The sequence below is a fragment of the Colletotrichum navitas genome, assembly GCF_030913465.1.
Source record: "Colletotrichum navitas strain CBS 125086 chromosome Unknown LY79scaffold_30, whole genome shotgun sequence".
Classification (NCBI taxonomy): domain Eukaryota; kingdom Fungi; phylum Ascomycota; class Sordariomycetes; order Glomerellales; family Glomerellaceae; genus Colletotrichum; species Colletotrichum navitas.
Window position 1 is genome coordinate 153,575 of NW_026850576.1, and position 16,854 is coordinate 170,428.

Sequence of the window (16,854 nt, forward strand, 5' to 3'; positions counted from 1 at the left end):
ATGACATGGCACCCATCGGAAGCTTCCCCAATGAGCTTGCGTTTCGTAAGTCCTCAGCGGATGTAAGATCCCAATATGGCATCTCGCAAATACAGAGGACCCTGGGGAATCCTGGGGGTGGGCCTGGATCAATGCAAATCACTCAATTCGAACATTTCTCGTTGCACCAAGGTCGTGGTAGACGTGAGAACAGGTTACCATTGTCTCCTGCATCTCCTTCGCATCCGTAACAAGGTTTCCCTTCGGGAACCGCTTATGCGAAGCCTCAATGGTTGCACCATATGTCCGCATGCAACTCTGAGCGGGAACAAGGTTCATTTTATGGTGGTATTGATAGAGCAGGAAGGCCAAGAAGTAGCACGACTAGCTTCCGAGAGTGCGGCGTCTGTTTCGATAAAGACCGGGGGGCGTTCCCGCATTAGACCTCGTGTATGTTGGTTCCGCTGGAGTGAGGAGACAATGACCGAACTGTGACTTGAAAGATGACGTGGAGTCCTCTCCAGAAGGATATGCCAAGCTGCTCCCTGCAGTCGACAATGCCAGATGTTGCCATGCAGCCGCTGCAATGTTGTAAATTGCAAGATTTCTGCATTTATTTCTCGAATCCCATGCTTCATTTCAATCCAAGACACCGACTACGGCGATGATGCCCATTTAGTCCTCGCGGGTCCCATCCTAGCGGATGAAAGCATACATAGATGGGTGCTGTCTGGGCTTGTACATATTCGTCTGTGCAGCGAAGCATCCAACATCGGAGCAGCTTTCTTTACTTGTTGATGGGGATCCCTGGATGGACATCCAACACATAGCGTAACATGGCGCAGAATGGAGCCAAAACTTCTTCGGCATCGCTCAAATCGCCATCCCCTTGTGAGGCTCGTTAGGAGGCCAGAATTGTGCGTTTTCGAGCAGAGCCGGCCTTTGGTTGGTTGCCACGCAACACACGAATCCTTGCAAGTTGTCGCGCGTGTGCTACAGTTCCCGCCGGTTTGCATGCAGCTGCGCGAAACAAAATAGATGACGTTCACTCATCTCTGCAGGTCGCGCGTCGAATCTTGGTGGTCAACACACGACATGGTACCCAACCCGAAGGTTTCTGATGATTTACGCATTCTGATTCGTTGGCACGGGTTGAGCTAGGTTTTGCAAGTACATCTCGGCTGGCCTCTGTCAGATTGAGACTGTAAGTTTCAGAAGGTTTCGTCCAGGAAATGTCGGTGACGGTGGTGGCAAGGCCTGATCGATGGGGCATTCCATCCCAACCGTGGAATGTTACCGGTACTATTCCGCCCGTTTGTCTCAACCGACTCCACGGGCATATCAATCATCGACCGTCACCCACCTAGTCGGGTTATTCAAAAACATGGGGTCCGTCTTATCTCTGGTAGGAACCCGTAGGCAGATGTATACGTGCACATCGTGTAGAGAATACACTCGATGCGACTGGAATAGGAATGTTGTCGTGCGGCTTACTCCGAGTATGAGTGCGCCTTTTGGTGAAGGATTCAGAATCGTTCCGCCAAGCTGGTGATGCAAAACTACTACCGATCGGTCGAGTTGGCTGTTTTTAGGTTACTTTATGGATGCTGTAGTGGCCGCGAGCCGAGGTTTATCCATGGATTGACCGCCGGCCCGGGCAGGGCAAACGGGGCCCACATCTTTGAGGCTCATTCTGAATATCGCAAACGGCTACCGATGAGATCGCCAACAGCTACGTGAACCAGTCAGGCGAAGGGAGGACTACACAAAGTCAGTTCTTGCCAACGTTTTGCACTCCGAAACGTTTGTTCACAGAGTGAAGCATCCTGTTTCCCAAGCTAGCCCCTCCAATCACTTCACGCCACTGTCAGAATGGACGCTGAAATCAGAACCGTGTTGCCCAACATCGACCCGGTGCTCTCTGAGTACTCCGTCGGGTACCTGACCCACGCATCGACCATCTATTCCGATGAGGAGGACCAGTCCGGCCCTTCACCCATTGCGGAGGCTGCTGCTGCTGTTATCGAGTTGCTGCTTTCTGCTTCTGGAAAGCCCGATGCCAAGCTCCAAGAGAAGATTGAGAAGCTCGTTGAGAAATGGGTCGAGAAGTACACTGAAGCTAACGGTGGTATTCGGAGTGGTCCTTCTGCTGTGAAGCGACTTGACGAGACCTTCCAGGTTAGCTCTCAACGAAATATGTCTTCCACCTTGGCCGTTTCAACTGGAGCCGTTGACCTCGAGTCCGCAAACGCTCGCAAGGTCGAGTCCAAGGTCGACCGCAAGAAATTGGAGAAGGCCGAGCGCAAGATCGCCGCCAAGCAGCAGAAGAAGACATTCAAAACAGTTGAATACGAGGCTTCCAGGTTGCTCGATGAGCCAGAGTCTACTCAATCATACGAGGAGTTCTACATGGCGGTCAACCCGCTGCAAATCGGCGGTTCCGGTGCGAACAAGACCAAAGATATCAAGTTGGACAACATTGACGTGTCCATCGGTGGTCAGCGTATTGTTACCGATACCGACCTGACCCTGTCCTACGGTCACAGATACGGTCTTGTTGGTCACAACGGTGTCGGTAAATCTACGCTTCTCCGTGCTTTGTCTCGCAGAGAATTGCCTATTCCACCCCATATCACCATTCTTCACGTCGAACAGGAGGTAAGGATGATAGAGTATTCGGTTTTTGCCCCACTTCATGACTGACGCCCATCTAGCTTACCGGAGATGATACCCCTGCAATCCAAGCCGTGCTCGATGCCGATGTGTGGCGTAAGGTTCTTCTCAAAGAGCAGGCTGTAGGTTACCCTTCAACCATAATCATTTGGGTCTCCTGTATGTTGACAATTCATTAGGAAATCACACAGAAGCTGGCAGATATTGAGAGTCAACGGACCGGCTTGGCTGATACCTCAGCTGACGCTGCGAGGCTCGACAAAGAGAGGGAAGCCCAGGACAGCCGCCTCGGCGACATCCAGGGCAAGCTGGCTGAGATGGAATCCGACAAGGCCGAATCAAGAGCCGCAAGTATTTTGGCTGGTCTTGGTTTCTCAGCTGAGCGCCAACAATATCCCACCAAGACCTTCTCCGGTGGTTGGCGTATGCGTCTGGCTCTTGCGAGAGCACTATTCTGCGAACCCGATCTGTTGCTTCTTGACGAACCGTCCAACATGTTGGACGTTCCCTCCATTGCCTTCCTTTCGAACTACCTACAAGGATATCCCAGCACCGTATTGGTTGTTTCCCACGACAGAGCCTTCCTCAACGAAATCGCAACGGATATCATTCACCAGCACTCTCAGCGCCTCGACTACTATCGCGGCGCCAACTTCGAGTCCTTCTACGCTACACGTGAAGAGCGTAAGAAGACGGCTAAGAGAGAGTACGAGAACCAAATGGCACAGCGCGCCCATCTCCAGGCTTTCATCGACAAATTCAGATACAACGCAGCCAAGTCTTCGGAAGCTCAGTCGCGCATCAAGAAACTCGAGAAAATGCCAGTACTCGAACCGCCTGAGACCGAGTATAGCGTGCACTTCAAGTTCCCCGACGTCGAAAAGATGACGCCCCCCATCATTCAGATGACTGGCGTGACGTTCGGGTATAGCAAGGACAAGATCTTGTTGCGCAACGTTGATCTCGACGTGCAGCTGGATTCTCGAATCGGCATCGTCGGACCCAACGGTGCGGGTAAAACAACTGTCCTCAAGCTGTTGATTGGAAAGCTGTCCCCTACTTCCGGTCTCATTTCGCAGAACCCCCGTCTGCGCGTTGGTTTCTTTGCCCAGCATCACGTTGATGCATTGGACTTGACCATGAGCGCCGTTGGGTTCATGGCCAAGGAATACCCGGGTAAGACCGACGAGGAGTATCGTAGACAACTGGGTGCCTTTGGCATCACGGGTACAACTGGTCTGCAGAAGATGGCGGTGCTTTCTGGTGGTCAAAAGTCTCGTGTCGCCTTTGCCTGTCTTGCGCTTACCAACCCGCATATTTTGGTTCTCGACGAGCCTTCTAACCATCTCGATATTGAGGCCATGGACGCGCTTGCTTCTGCTCTAAAGGAATTCCAGGGCGGTGTCCTCATGGTTTCTCACGATGTCACCATGTTGCAGACAGTGTGCACTTCTCTCTGGGTGTGCGATGGAGGCACGGTCGAGAAGTTCTCTGGCGATGTTCAAGCCTACAAGAAGAGAATCGCATCTCAGGCCGATGCGGCTGGTGTTGTCAAGGCTCACTAAGGGAGAATGATACTCGTGCTTGGGAAGATAGTTTTTCCATAGACGCCGAACCATTTCTTTTACTTAATTTTGTGGAGAATAGGGATGCCTGAGTTGTCAGTCACCACGCGCCTCCTTGAGGAAGTTGAATTACACTACTGCTCGTGTCGTCCTGCCCAGCGTACCAGCCCAGTTTGATGGCTCTCAGGCACACCGTCGGCTCAATTTGGCAGCAATAGAACCCCTGCACATTTGGCTCCACTTTGTAATTTAGCGTTGTTGACCAGCGCTTGGAGACAAGGCCGGATAGCTCAATTGGCGGAGGCTTGGTGGGTTGGGGCTAGCGGTGGTGCATCTCCCCGGCATAAGTAATGCACAGACGGCTGGCTACCTCTTGTCGTTGGAGCCCCCTTGCTGACTGCTCCGGAGTGCCAAAGTCTCATGCCTTGTGATACATAGATTATGGCTGTCTAGGCGTGTCGTGTTATTAGATACTTGGAAGCCTCAGTGCAGTCGGTCATCCCGGCCGGGTCTTGGATCGGAGAGAACAGAGGAGCAGAATAGGGATAATTGGGCGGGCAGGTACGTACCCAGGTAACACGTCGTGCCTGCCAATCAACACCGATCTGAGCCCTCGACTTGTTGCGACCCCACCATCAAATAGTGCCTCGGAATGGTCTTTCCCCAATCAGGATCGTGCACGGATCCCAATAGTAAACAAGCGAGCTGCACCCTTTCCTCTCTGGCCTGTCTCTGGGCCGCTGGCCTGTTCTTCTGCTGTCCACCCGGGCCCGTGGCGGTGAACAAAATCACTTTTACCCGCAAACAAAAATCAACAACCTTTCCCCCTACCTAACCACACCTTAACCTCACCCACTCTCGAACCACGTCCGCCTTGGAAGCTTCGCGCAGCTCTCAAGCACCTCCCACTCTTCCTCTCCATTGCTCATCGTCGGCCCAGTCAGCTCAAGAGCTTTTCATCATCCACAATGCGTGAGATTGTAAGTCCTTCCCCTCTCCCATTCGTAACAAATAAACCTGCGACCGACGCGTTTGGCGTCAAATCGTCGACCTTGCCCCTGAACGTACCCCGCCGACAATTCCACCCAACACTGGTCCTCACCGAACACGACCATGATTGCCATCACCAACAGTATACACCTTGGGGATACATTGCTGACCATTGATTGTTATACTCGATAGGTTCACCTCCAGACCGGCCAGTGCGTAAGTCTTTCCTGATCCCGACCAACAATCCAAGGTGCGGGGCTAACTTATTTGAATAGGGTAACCAGATTGGTGCTGCCTTTTGGTGCGTATCCAGATCGACACCACCGACTCGGCGAGATCGGTCTCGAAAAGACATTGAATATTAATCCGGGCACAGGCAAAACATCTCTGGCGAGCACGGCCTCGACAGCAATGGCGTGTATGTTGCCAACCTCCAGATCTGGCCACTTCCTCGAGTTCACCGCTAATTTCTCAACAGTTACAATGGCACCTCTGAGCTCCAGCTCGAGCGCATGAGCGTCTACTTCAACGAAGTTTGTCATCCTAGTTCCCCAGGGAGCAGACAAACCTATTGACGAATACTGACCTTGTCACGCACCCAGGCTTCCGGCAACAAGTATGTCCCTCGCGCCGTCCTCGTCGACTTGGAGCCCGGTACCATGGATGCCGTCCGCGCCGGTCCCTTCGGCCAGCTTTTCCGCCCCGACAACTTCGTCTTTGGCCAGTCCGGTGCCGGCAACAACTGGGCCAAGGGTCACTACACCGAAGGAGCTGAGCTTGTCGACCAGGTCCTTGACGTCGTCCGCCGCGAGGCTGAGGGCTGCGACTGCCTTCAGGGCTTCCAGATCACCCACTCCCTTGGTGGAGGTACTGGTGCTGGTATGGGTACTCTGTTGATCTCCAAGATTCGCGAGGAGTTCCCCGACCGCATGATGGCGACTTTTTCCGTCGTTCCCTCCCCTAAGGTTTCCGACACCGTTGTTGAGCCCTACAACGCCACTCTCTCCGTCCACCAGCTGGTTGAGAACTCCGATGAAACCTTCTGCATTGATAACGAGGCTCTCTACGACATCTGCATGCGTACTCTCAAGCTCTCTAACCCCTCGTACGGCGACCTGAACCATCTCGTCTCTGCCGTCATGTCCGGTGTTACCACCTGCTTGCGTTTCCCTGGTCAGCTGAACTCTGACCTGCGTAAGCTGGCCGTCAACATGGTTCCCTTCCCCCGTCTTCACTTCTTCATGGTCGGATTCGCTCCCCTGACCAGCCGTGGTGCCCACTCTTTCCGCGCTGTCAGCGTTCCTGAGCTCACTCAGCAGATGTTCGACCCCAAGAACATGATGGCTGCCTCTGACTTCCGCAACGGTCGCTACCTGACCTGCTCTGCCATCTTGTAAGTGTCATTTCCAACCACCCTACAATGTCAACACTTACTAACAGCTGCCTCTCAGCCGTGGTAAGGTCGCCATGAAGGACGTCGAGGACCAGATGCGCAACGTCCAGAACAAGAACTCTTCCTACTTCGTCGAGTGGATCCCCAACAATGTCCAGACCGCCCTCTGCTCTATTCCTCCCCGCGGCCTCAAGATGTCCTCCACCTTTGTCGGTAACTCTACCGCCATCCAGGAGCTCTTCAAGCGTGTCGGTGAGCAGTTCACTGCCATGTTCCGTCGTAAGGCTTTCTTGCATTGGTACACTGGCGAGGGTATGGACGAGATGGAGTTCACTGAGGCTGAGTCCAACATGAACGACTTGGTCTCTGAGTACCAGCAGTACCAGGACGCTGGTGTTGACGAGGAGGAGGAGGAGTACGAGGATGACGCCCCCCTGGAGGAGGAGGTTTAAACGTTGTCTGAAAACGCTGTGCCACCTTGGCCATGTCTCCACCCAACCCATCTGCGGTGACATTTCGCTTCACTATTCCAGCTCTACACTGGAAATGGGCTTCTAGATATACCTCTCTTAGTAGTTCGCCTGGCGTATCAAAATGAGTACGAAGAATCAGAGATTACTCTGTACAAATTATTGGCAACATTGATATCAATGCATGGTTTTATGGCAATTGTGACATCTCTAAGCTTACCAGAGCTCAAGTATTCGAATCCTCTTTCGTGACTGATAGGTTACCTATATCTAACGTGGACACCCTTGAGCTGAACCGGGGCCAATCGGAAGAAGCCTCAAAGTGGATCTGATGTGGATGACTAAGACGCGGAAAAGTTCCTGTAGGTCCCTAATCTCATCTGTCAAGCAACACGCGAAGGAGAGCATATTTGGAGGGTGAAGCTTGCCATTCCACGACCACAATGCTTGCCTCCAGCCGAGGAACGGCCTTGAGGCAGGTGTTTGCCGCCTCGCCAGCTACGACGATACCGGCTTTTCTTGCGCCATTCCTACAGCAGCAAAATTTCCTGCTGTCCCGACGACAGTTCTCCTCGACGCCGACACGGCATTCGAAGCTTGGCCGAACGCCTCTATCGATTCCGCCTGGTGTGGAGCTGGCCATCAGCGAGCCCAAGCTGAAGAAGGATCCGACGAGCTATCTCAAGGTGTACAAGAGGACCGTCACCGTCACCGGGCCCCTGGGTTCGTGCTTGTCCTGGCTAAAACTGCCCACGGAAACAGAGGTGTAGGAAATGCTAACCAATGGGTTGGATCAGGCAAATTGGATCTTGAGATCCCGTCTTTTTTAAATATCGACCACGATGTCGAGGGCAAGCGGGCGCTTCTTAGCGTCGAGGACTCGAATGTCAAGGAGCAGAGCGAGATGTGGGGTGAGTTGCTACCCAGGTCTCCAGTGTATCTATCTGAAGCAAGCCTGAGCTCTGGCTCGTGCCGAAATGGCTCTCCGTTCTTACAAAACCGTCAACTGAACCGTTTGCTGACTGATTCTCCATCTAACAGGCACGACATGGGCCTACCTCCAGCGCTACATCATGGGCGTCTCGGAAGGTCATACGGCGATTCTCCGTCTCGTAGGCATCGGATACCGCGCGACCGTCGAGCAGCGAGGCGGCAAGGAAGAGTTCCCAGGCCAGAAATTTCTCTGCCTCAAGCTTGGCTTCACGCACCCGGTCGAGCTGGGCATCCCGCGTGGCGTCAAGGCGACGGCAGCGAGCCCGACGCGTATCCTTCTTGAGGGCATAGACCGGGAGGAGATCATGAGCTTTGCTGGCCGCGTGCGCAAGTGGCGGCCGCCGGAACCGTACAAGGGCAAGGGTGTCTTCATCAACGACCAGACCATCAAGCTGAAGCAGAAGAAGATCAAATAGATGAGGCAGAGTTGGCAGACGAGATGTGTGGATGGATTTATGGCACCGCTACAATGGACCCGAATGCGGTGCGTATCCAACGGAAAAGCCGGAGGGCTGTGTATAGCTATATTGATATCACTGTGCGGACGGGGAAGAAAAAAGACGCATTGTATACTATTACTTTTTCTCTTTCGTTTCGCTGTTTTTCAGAAACAAAAGTGACGGATCTATCCTCTTGCATTTGCCTAGCTGGATTTTGAGCTTAGAACGTCCTGTACAACCTTCAAGACATCTCCGTGCACTGCGGCCGGCGCGGCGATGACACCCTTGTTGTTTGCCAACGTCCGGCCGACGGAAAAGTCCAATCTCTTGCCATGGATATCAGTGACCTGGCCGCCGGCCTCGCGCACGATGAGGTCTCCCGCCGCGTGGTCCCAGATCTTCTCCTGGTATGTCGCACTGACGGGCAGGCGAAGGTAAATATCGCCGGCGCCGCGTGCGATGGAGCCGTACTTGCTCTGGCTGTCCATGCGGACACTGGGCTTGGTGATGCCGAGCTTGGCAGCGATCTGCGCCTGGTCATCGTGTGCGCTGTGACCGGCCTCGACGCTTTCGCAGAAGGTCGCCGCCGACATCTCGGTGATGGGCCGCATGGAGATGGGGGCACCCTCGGCGATGGTGCCCGTCCGCAGCGGGCGGGAGGTGGCGCCCTGGCCGAGAACAGCGGAGAAGATGACGCCGTAACCCGTGGCGTCATTGGCGTTGGAGCCAATGTCGGCCGTCAGAGGCGCCTTATCGTCGACGGGAAGGTTAGGGCAGCCGAGGACGCCGACCTTGACGTCGCCGTCAACCATGAGGCCGAGGCAAACGGCGTACTGGCCGCCACGGAGGAAGCCCTTGGTACCGTCGATGGGGTCGATGGCCCATATGCGGCCGGCGGCACCCCCCTTGCTGTTTCCGTGATCGATGAGATCCATCATGCTCTCGGGAGATTCAATGGCGCCACCGAGGAAGGACTCGGCCGACGAGTCATCGAGCTTGGTGGTGCGGACGAGTTCCCAGATCTGGTCACGCAGGGCGGGTTCGGAGCGCAGCTGGGCGGCCTCCTCCTCGGCAACGATCTCGTCGTCGGGGAAGTGATGGCGGAGGGCGGAGATGATGAGGGCCTGGGCGCCGAAGTCACCAATGGTAACGGGGGACTTGTCGTTCTTGTCGACGGTGCCCTTTGCCTTCTCGTGGAAGACGCGCTTGGTGAGGATAGAGGCGCGCTGGACGGCCAGCTGGGCGACCTCGAGCTCCTTGGCGTACAAGGGCATGGCAGGCGACGGGCTCTTGGAAGTCGAGAAGAAGGCGCGCGGGGTGTTGGTGAAGAGGGTGGCGGGGAGGAAGTGGTCCGAGAGGAGGGAGAGCCGGGGGATGGCTCGTAGGGACAGGATGGCCAGCGTCGCAACGAATACGGAGATGAGGAGGAAGGGTATAGACGAGATGCTGGCGGGTTTCTGTCTCGTTTTGTTGGATGGTTGGACGTCGGAGGGCATAGAACTCTCGGACGAGGTAAAAGGTGTATATAGAGGGGTGTAGGAGGCCGGAGATGGGTAGGCTTTTGGGTCTGATCTGGCCGGGATAGTCCAAGAAAGCAGAGCTGTTGCGTCATACGAGCGAGGGTGCTTGGAGGGATATCCTATGGCACGGTTTTTTTTTTTCAATATAAATGTGGACACACGCACACACATGCACACAGAGGGGGTGGAATAGCCAGCAACTTCCAGTACAGTACCAATCGACTTTTCACTAGATCATCCACTTCTCATTCTGTGGATATACGCCTGAGCAGAGAGGAAGGGTCGGAAGAGGGGGACGAGACAGATAGGTCTGAGGGCTGAGAATGCGCTGTCGAGGGGCATTTAGGTAACACCCCTCCATGCGTGCCCACTGCTCCCTGTGCTGGTGTGGGGAATCGTGGCCGATAGCGGAAGTGCAGTGCGTAACGACTGCCGCTGCAGGTGGTGAGTTGAGAGCCCCAAGGTGCTATGCACTGTACAGCGTGCAGCGGCAGCAGCAGCAAGGATCCACCGCCGCTACCTTCCTACCTAGGTAGATAGGGACCGTAAGGTAAGCTCCAAAATAAAGACGAGGAGGACCCCGACCACTTCCATTCCATCGTGAACCGCTGCAGAAAATTATCCACTACAATCACCGCGCCAACACCACCTCGACGTCTGCAACCGGCACCATACTGCAACGACGACGACAACGACGACAACAAGACCAACGACAACGACAGCAAAAAACAACCATCAAATCTGCCCAATTATAGATACACGATGACGGCCGCACCCCGCCTACGCTCCATCTACCGCTCCCTCCTGCGCGAGCTCCCTCCCCGTCCCGTCCTCGCCCGCGAGCGCTCCTCCATCCACAACCGCCTGCGCGCCAGCTTCGCCCAGACCAACGCCAACGCCAACACCGAAGCTGTCACTGCGGAGGCCGAGCAGCTCGCCGCCTATCTCCGCGCCCAGCGCACCTATGTTACCCTTCTCGAGCGCTACAACCCGGGCATGGACATGGACGAGGAGGAACGCGTGCGCCTTACGGCCCGGAGAGTCGGCATGGACTTGCCCAAGGAGTTTAAAGATCGGTTGAATTGATCGGCTTTGTGACTGAGTTGAACTGTAGAGTGTTGGAGGCTCGCGGGAGATGCAGACGGGTGCCGGTCGAGCCACGAGGCTCGGTTGCACGGGCGGGACATCCGACATTATCGGCCGAGAATGAAGACCGTCTACCACAATGACTGTCGGGGCATCTCCTTGTTACGAATACGGATATACTACGGTCTTGGCGAGTTTCTCCACCGTCAATGCCTCTCTTTTACGCGTCTTATTTTAATATGTACATTACCAGGGGCAGGCGTTTGGGTCGGAAAATACGTTCAAGAATCTATCATCAACATGCGAAAATCTCCAGAGGACCAATGCGCTTGAAAACGGGAACGTATTATCACATTCCCAAAACACTCGCATCAGGCTGAGAAAATAGAACTTCTCACTTCCATCTCTTCGTGTCATATCTAGTGGGTTCCTGGGCTGCAGATCCAAGATCCAGCGCTTCTCAAGTACATACAAGTGTAAAATAAAAATCATTACATACGCAAAGGGGTATCAACGTCGTTGAAGCCGTGAGCAAAAATCTATAACCCATCGTCTTGCCTCTTCCAAGTCTTCCCGACGCCGACGTTCTCTAGACACTTCCCACGCCGCCCTCTTCAAGGGTCTCGTCCCAACCCCCCGTCTCTAACAGATACTCCCCCAACATCTGCTTAACATTCTTGATCTTCTCGCCCAGGGCGCTGGTCCACTGGTCCTGGACGACGCGCACCTTCTCCTTCAGGTCGTTTGTCAGCACCAGGCCCTCCTCCTGCCGCAGACGTTGCGCCCGCGCCTCGCGCTCCTCGTCGCCGTACTCCTCAATGTCGCCGTCCTCGGCCTCGCTCTGGACGACCCTGGCCTTGGCGTGCGTCACGGCCTCTTTGACCTCGTGTAGTAGGCAGAGCAGGTTCGTCTGCGACTCGATGAACTGGTATGTGCTCTTCTCCGTGTGCAGGAGCAGGCTGAACAGATATTGCAGTGGGTGCCTACGGTACGACGGGTTCTCCTCATACTCGGCTGTCGGGATCTGGATGTTGAAGTTCTCCAGGTAAGGCGGGATATTTTCCAGCAGCCGGCACAGGGGCGGCGCGATGTCCCAGAACGCTGAGAGCTGCACCTCTACACCACGCATCACATTCTGCTCCATGACGGTCTGGAACTCCTGTGTGCGCGCAAACACCTCATGCGCAAAAGTCAGCTGCCGCTTCGCGGCGTCCTCGGCGAAGAATCCCTCAGCATTGCGGAGCTTCTCCTCGTTGCCGGCGAGCCGATATGGCGTCAGCACAACGTCACGGTACCGGTTATTCCGGTCTGTGAGGATGTCGTAGATGGCCCGGTGCAGCATTTCCCTAGCCTCAAATATCCACTTGAGCAGCGTCAGTTTTTCGAGTAGCTCAGGCTTGTCGTCGCCTTCTTCCTGTGGCATGTCTGCCGCACTTGCCATGTCGTCAAAGAGACCACTCGCCAGTTTGTCGAACAATGCTGTGGCCTTCGCGATGCGACCGGTGACAAGGTCGTTGAGCGGCATTACAACCTGACTTTGGAACTGCTCAAATTCCGTCTTTCCAAGTTCTTTCAGTTTCTCTTTCTCGGCGGCCACCGAGTCTTGCTCGATAGCTGATGCTTCGGCGAAGGACATGTTTCCGACGTTGACTTCCTGCTGGAGGTTAGTCCGCAGAGAATGTCGGCGCTCGGCAGAGGCTTTTGCGGCCTCCTCGCGCTTCTTGGTACTAGTCGCTTGGAACCTTTCCCTGGTGGCTTCAATCTCAGAGAGGTCGCTAATCTGGCGGACGGCCATCCTCGTCTCGGCTAGCTCGGGATGGTTGTTGTTCACAGCCGGGTGATGGCGGGGATACGGCGGTGGCAGAGTGACAAGACGCGAGACATCCAAGTGGGCCGGGTTCGGTGTTGTGGGCGAAGCTGATGATCCGAGGGAGTTTGTAGAGTATCGCACTTGCTGGGGTGTAACTACGGTCTCCGGCTCGTGCCATCCCGTCTTCTCAGGAGGGTAACTGTCGTTCGACGATCCTAAATTACTGGGCCCTGCGAACGCATCAGGTCTTTGCGGACTGTCCTCCCACTGAAGTGCTTCTCGAGCTTCCTTGGGCACGCCCATATACTTGGACTCCCTCTTAGACCTTTCGATCAATTTGCCGCCCGCTCCTGAAGAATCTGCTTCCCACCACCTGCTTGCTGGGCGTCCACGGGAATCGCCGTCGTAGTTGTCGCTGACACTGAGACTCAATATCGGAGAAAGTGACGGCATATAGTTAGAGGAATAATTGGGGTTTGCAGGACCTCCAATGGGCGAACCTGGCATGTTTGCTGACGCAGGGGCTGAGCTGGACTCTCCGGGAGTCTCACGATAGATTGAGTTGAGCGAACCGCGATGCGACCGGGTCGGCTCAGAAGACTGAGGCGTCCATTCAGCCTGGGAGGCCCCGGATTCTCGTCTCACCACCATGGGGCGGAACAAATCTCTTGTCAAATCGAAGATTTCCGAGCCCATGGCACCAATTGCGGATGAATATCTTTCGCGTCTGATCCTCGACTCACTTACAATAAAGTCAGCAAATAGCCGAACACGCTCGGCATCGGAGGCTGCCGTGGTCTCTTGCATGGCGAATGCTTGAAACCGTTCAATCGTCTCAGTGCAGAATTGATCGGCGGTCTGTATGATGGCAGCATGTTTTGTGGCCGACATAAATGCTGACGGGAGCCCATCCGCAGGGGTTACGGAACTGAACCTTGTCTGGGAGCTGGACGCCGATCGAGCTTGGAGAGGGGGTGTCGGAAGTGCTTTTGGGGCTATGCTTGGTGATCCATCAACCACGGGGGTACCTTTTGATGGGTGAGGCGAGAAAGGCGGCGTGGCAGCTTCGACCCGAGACCGCTGTGATGACCCGGGTGCCCGCGGTGTTGTTGACTGCTCATGTGTCCTAGGTGTGTCATTTGCTGTCTGTCCTCCACTTCTCGGTGTTGATTTACTGATCGTTAACCGGCGAGACAGTATGCCTCCATTCGGAACGACAATATCGCTAAGCTGGACCGGGTTGATGGCACCGTCTATTGAGTTGTGTGGACCCCCATGTCTAGTGCGGCTTTCTGAACGACGTTGGACGATGGTTTTGTCGTGACGGACTGCTCTCGCCCGACTGAGACTTCCACCAGAGCTCAGTGCGCCAGAGTTGCTTGACTCTCCCGTCTGAGTTGAGCTTGAGGCACTCGCGGTATCAACAGCCAGGCCCGGAGAAGGCCTACGCTGAGAAGCACTATTCGCCTCTTCGGGTTGGTCAACCCAATCTGCAGGTGTCGGGGGAACTGGTCCCAGAGCTGCCACGCCGCTTGGCGGTGGCCGCCTCGTAGGTGGCGATGCCATCGGCGTGGTTGTTCTATGTAAGCTTTGAACACTCTGAGATCGAGACGAAGCCGATGGTGGCACCGGTGGCGGTGGTGGAAGTGGCATTCCGGGCTCCCATCTTGTTTGTGATGCTGAGCGTGAACGAGCCGAAGTCGGCGTCTCAATAGCACTTGCAGAAGCAGCTCGTCGAGCTGCGGGCGGCACCTGGGATGAGCCAGAATCGTTGGGGTGTGGCATAGAGCGTGGGATCTGTATCTGAAGGGGTGCAGGTCTCGACAGCGAAATAGGTGGCATGGGCTCCGGAGGACTTGAATCGTGGTGCTCTCTACTCCGCCTCAAGGAAGGGAAGCCAAATCGCCTTTCCCGGGAGCCACCTCGGCCATTGGCACCCGGTGGCGGAGGAAAAGATGTGTTTGTAGAAGGTTCTGGGGATGGCCTATGAAGATTCGTGGGAGGAATGCGTGCCGCCGATGTATTGGCCGCTGGTGAGGACTCGAAGATACCACTCGGCGGTCGTTGGCTCCGTGGAGGGCTATATGGAGGCGGGGGCAACGGCGATCCTCAAAGACTGTTAGCAAAGCCAACCCTGCGCGGCTGGGGTTTGTCAAAGGTTTTACCCTGCTCTGGAAACTGATGTGGTCGCTCGGGACCAGTGGCGGGTGAAGCTATCCATTCTTGCGGGTTGTAGGGCTGGATTGCGCTCGCCGGTGTGTGAGCTGAGTGCAAGTGCGTCGAAGACACTGCAGACAGCGGGGTGTTGATCTGGCTGTGGTATGCACCCAAGGACTGGGTCAGCAACGGATTAAGACCCTGTCGGAGCCTGGTTGGATCTCGAGGGTTACTCATGATCAGTCAGGTTGGTGAATGCTGAGCGGCTTGAGGAACGGCTAAGATTTGAGCAAAGGTTGGGATTCGAGGAGAATCCCAAGGTGGTTTGAAAGGTGAGGGCAAAGGCAGACCCGAGCCAGCAGCAACTTGTTGGCCACTGCTGTTCTTCCTCGCTTTGCCAACCCGTTCAACTTGACTGGAGAGACGACAGTCTCATGTCGCGGAGCACACCACACAACCGAGAGAGCGGATAGGCAGCCGACAGGTAAGGTCGTGTTACACCGAAAGGTGGGAGGGCGCGGCTGAAGCAGAGGAAACAATTTCTGGTGGGAGGATGGAGAAGATAAAAGATATGTCTGCGGCCAGGCCTGGTCTGGTGCAGCTGCAGTGTGGTCAACTCCTGCATACGGGGGGTGCACGCATGTGGGAGGGTACCGGGGATAGTGGCTCACACTTGATCGCCTGCCAACAAGAAGCGCACCCTTCCCCCTGCGACACCTAAGTCTTGGAAGGTTGAGGCAAGACAATCAGAAAATAGGGAGGGGACCCGGAGAAAGCGGGCTCTCGGTAGCAACCACGGCAAGACAGGGATAGCAGCCGAGCCCCGGGGCGAAAACCTGATGGTGGATCTAAAAGTCCGGGCTAAAGCAGTCGAGGCTCGACTACAGGTCGATGAAGCAAACAACTAACTGCCTTTGAGACGGGAGAGTTGCTTGCTCCCAGACATTGGTTAATGCATGGCACAAATGTACCTCATAGCGGGGTACGGGGCACGACAGGGGAACTGAGGTAGATTCTCTTTGCTCTGGTAGCATCAGGGTGGCCAAGGGTGCTGTCCTGAGACGGGACCATCAATATCTCATGTGGTTGCGACTGCGTGATAACAGCATGCAGAAGGCGGAATGCTGCTATCCGCCTTGCTTTTGTTGACTCTGTTCCTTCATTTCAATCTCTGGTTTTCTTTTCCCATTGCAGAACAACAGAGTGGCATGGTACCTGCTCCGTACTGTCACCATCGCCCGTCGGCCAGAGCAGCAACCTGGAGGAGCGGGGAAGAGGAGCTCGAAGCCAAGATTGTAGCGTAGTGTCAATATGGCCGGCGGACCTTGAGATCTTGGCATGAACTTCCAAAGAGAAGATGCGGGAATGGAAGACGGTACACTATAGTATTGAGGAACTCCCGTATCGACCTGCTACCACCCAAGAGGAAAGGCGAGTGAGCATTGCGCCAGGGTTCTCTCCAAAGTGGCCTGTCTTTTGATGGAGCCAAGAGAAGAAACTCGTGGAGATGTTGGTGGGGCACAGCAACGATTGGTCGGCTGTCTAACGGGTGGTCGATCTATTCTTAGAACCCTCCTCGGACCCTGGCTAGTACCATGTGCATTTCGAGAGCGTGATTGGTTGGTAGCATTGTGAAAGATTGTCGAGGTGGTTGTCGGCGCTTAAAATGATCATTGATTTGTCCGAGAGGCCAACTAAGGTACGGTTGTTATCCTAGCCGTGTCTCCTCTTCTGTGCTCGCACTTCCCATTCGAATCCTGGCCTGGCAGCCTCATGAA

At 55.0% G+C, this 16,854-nt stretch overlaps 6 protein-coding genes across 6 annotated transcripts; 4 read left to right on the forward strand and 2 right to left on the reverse strand.

Annotated features, from left to right (window-relative positions):
- Positions 1-1,851: 1,851 nt before the first annotated feature.
- LY79DRAFT_669790 (ABC transporter) lies at positions 1,852-4,217 on the forward strand (the record flags this gene model as incomplete). The annotated part of the gene is made up of 3 exons (XM_060563696.1): positions 1,852-2,637; positions 2,694-2,774; positions 2,832-4,217. 3 exons carry the CDS (start codon positions 1,852-1,854, stop codon positions 4,215-4,217), a joined length of 2,253 nt encoding a protein of 750 aa, XP_060414055.1.
- Positions 4,218-4,999: 782 nt separating this feature from the next.
- LY79DRAFT_554226 (beta-tubulin) lies at positions 5,000-7,253 on the forward strand. Its single transcript, XM_060557844.1, has 7 exons — positions 5,000-5,197; positions 5,400-5,423; positions 5,483-5,508; positions 5,584-5,625; positions 5,686-5,740; positions 5,810-6,600; positions 6,659-7,253. The coding sequence occupies exons 1-7, from the start codon at positions 5,186-5,188 to the stop codon at positions 7,050-7,052; spliced, it is 1,344 nt and encodes a 447-aa protein (XP_060414056.1). The 5' UTR covers positions 5,000-5,185; the 3' UTR covers positions 7,053-7,253.
- Positions 7,254-7,374: 121 nt separating this feature from the next.
- Positions 7,375-8,593, forward strand: LY79DRAFT_213925 (ribosomal protein L6). Its single transcript, XM_060551557.1, has 3 exons — positions 7,375-7,793; positions 7,868-7,981; positions 8,112-8,593. Exons 1-3 carry the CDS (start codon positions 7,514-7,516, stop codon positions 8,477-8,479), a joined length of 762 nt encoding a protein of 253 aa, XP_060414057.1. The 5' UTR covers positions 7,375-7,513; the 3' UTR covers positions 8,480-8,593.
- A 113-nt stretch (positions 8,594-8,706) lies between these two features.
- LY79DRAFT_515499 (3',5'-bisphosphate nucleotidase) lies at positions 8,707-9,777 on the reverse strand (the record flags this gene model as incomplete). The annotated part of the gene is made up of 1 exon (XM_060554721.1): positions 8,707-9,777. One exon carries the CDS (start codon positions 9,775-9,777, stop codon positions 8,707-8,709), a length of 1,071 nt encoding a protein of 356 aa, XP_060414058.1.
- A 1,008-nt stretch (positions 9,778-10,785) lies between these two features.
- On the forward strand, positions 10,786-11,109 carry LY79DRAFT_579813 (FMC1 protein family; the record flags this gene model as incomplete). Its single annotated transcript, XM_060560050.1, has 1 exon — positions 10,786-11,109. The coding sequence occupies one exon, from the start codon at positions 10,786-10,788 to the stop codon at positions 11,107-11,109; it is 324 nt and encodes a 107-aa protein (XP_060414059.1).
- Positions 11,110-11,457: 348 nt separating this feature from the next.
- LY79DRAFT_213963 (uncharacterized protein) lies at positions 11,458-15,790 on the reverse strand. Its single transcript, XM_060551558.1, has 3 exons — positions 15,748-15,790; positions 15,085-15,677; positions 11,458-15,027 (listed from the first exon to the last, which is right to left on the reverse strand). The coding sequence occupies exons 2-3, from the start codon at positions 15,311-15,313 to the stop codon at positions 11,699-11,701; spliced, it is 3,558 nt and encodes a 1,185-aa protein (XP_060414060.1). The 5' UTR covers positions 15,314-15,677; positions 15,748-15,790; the 3' UTR covers positions 11,458-11,698.
- Positions 15,791-16,854: the final 1,064 nt, after the last annotated feature.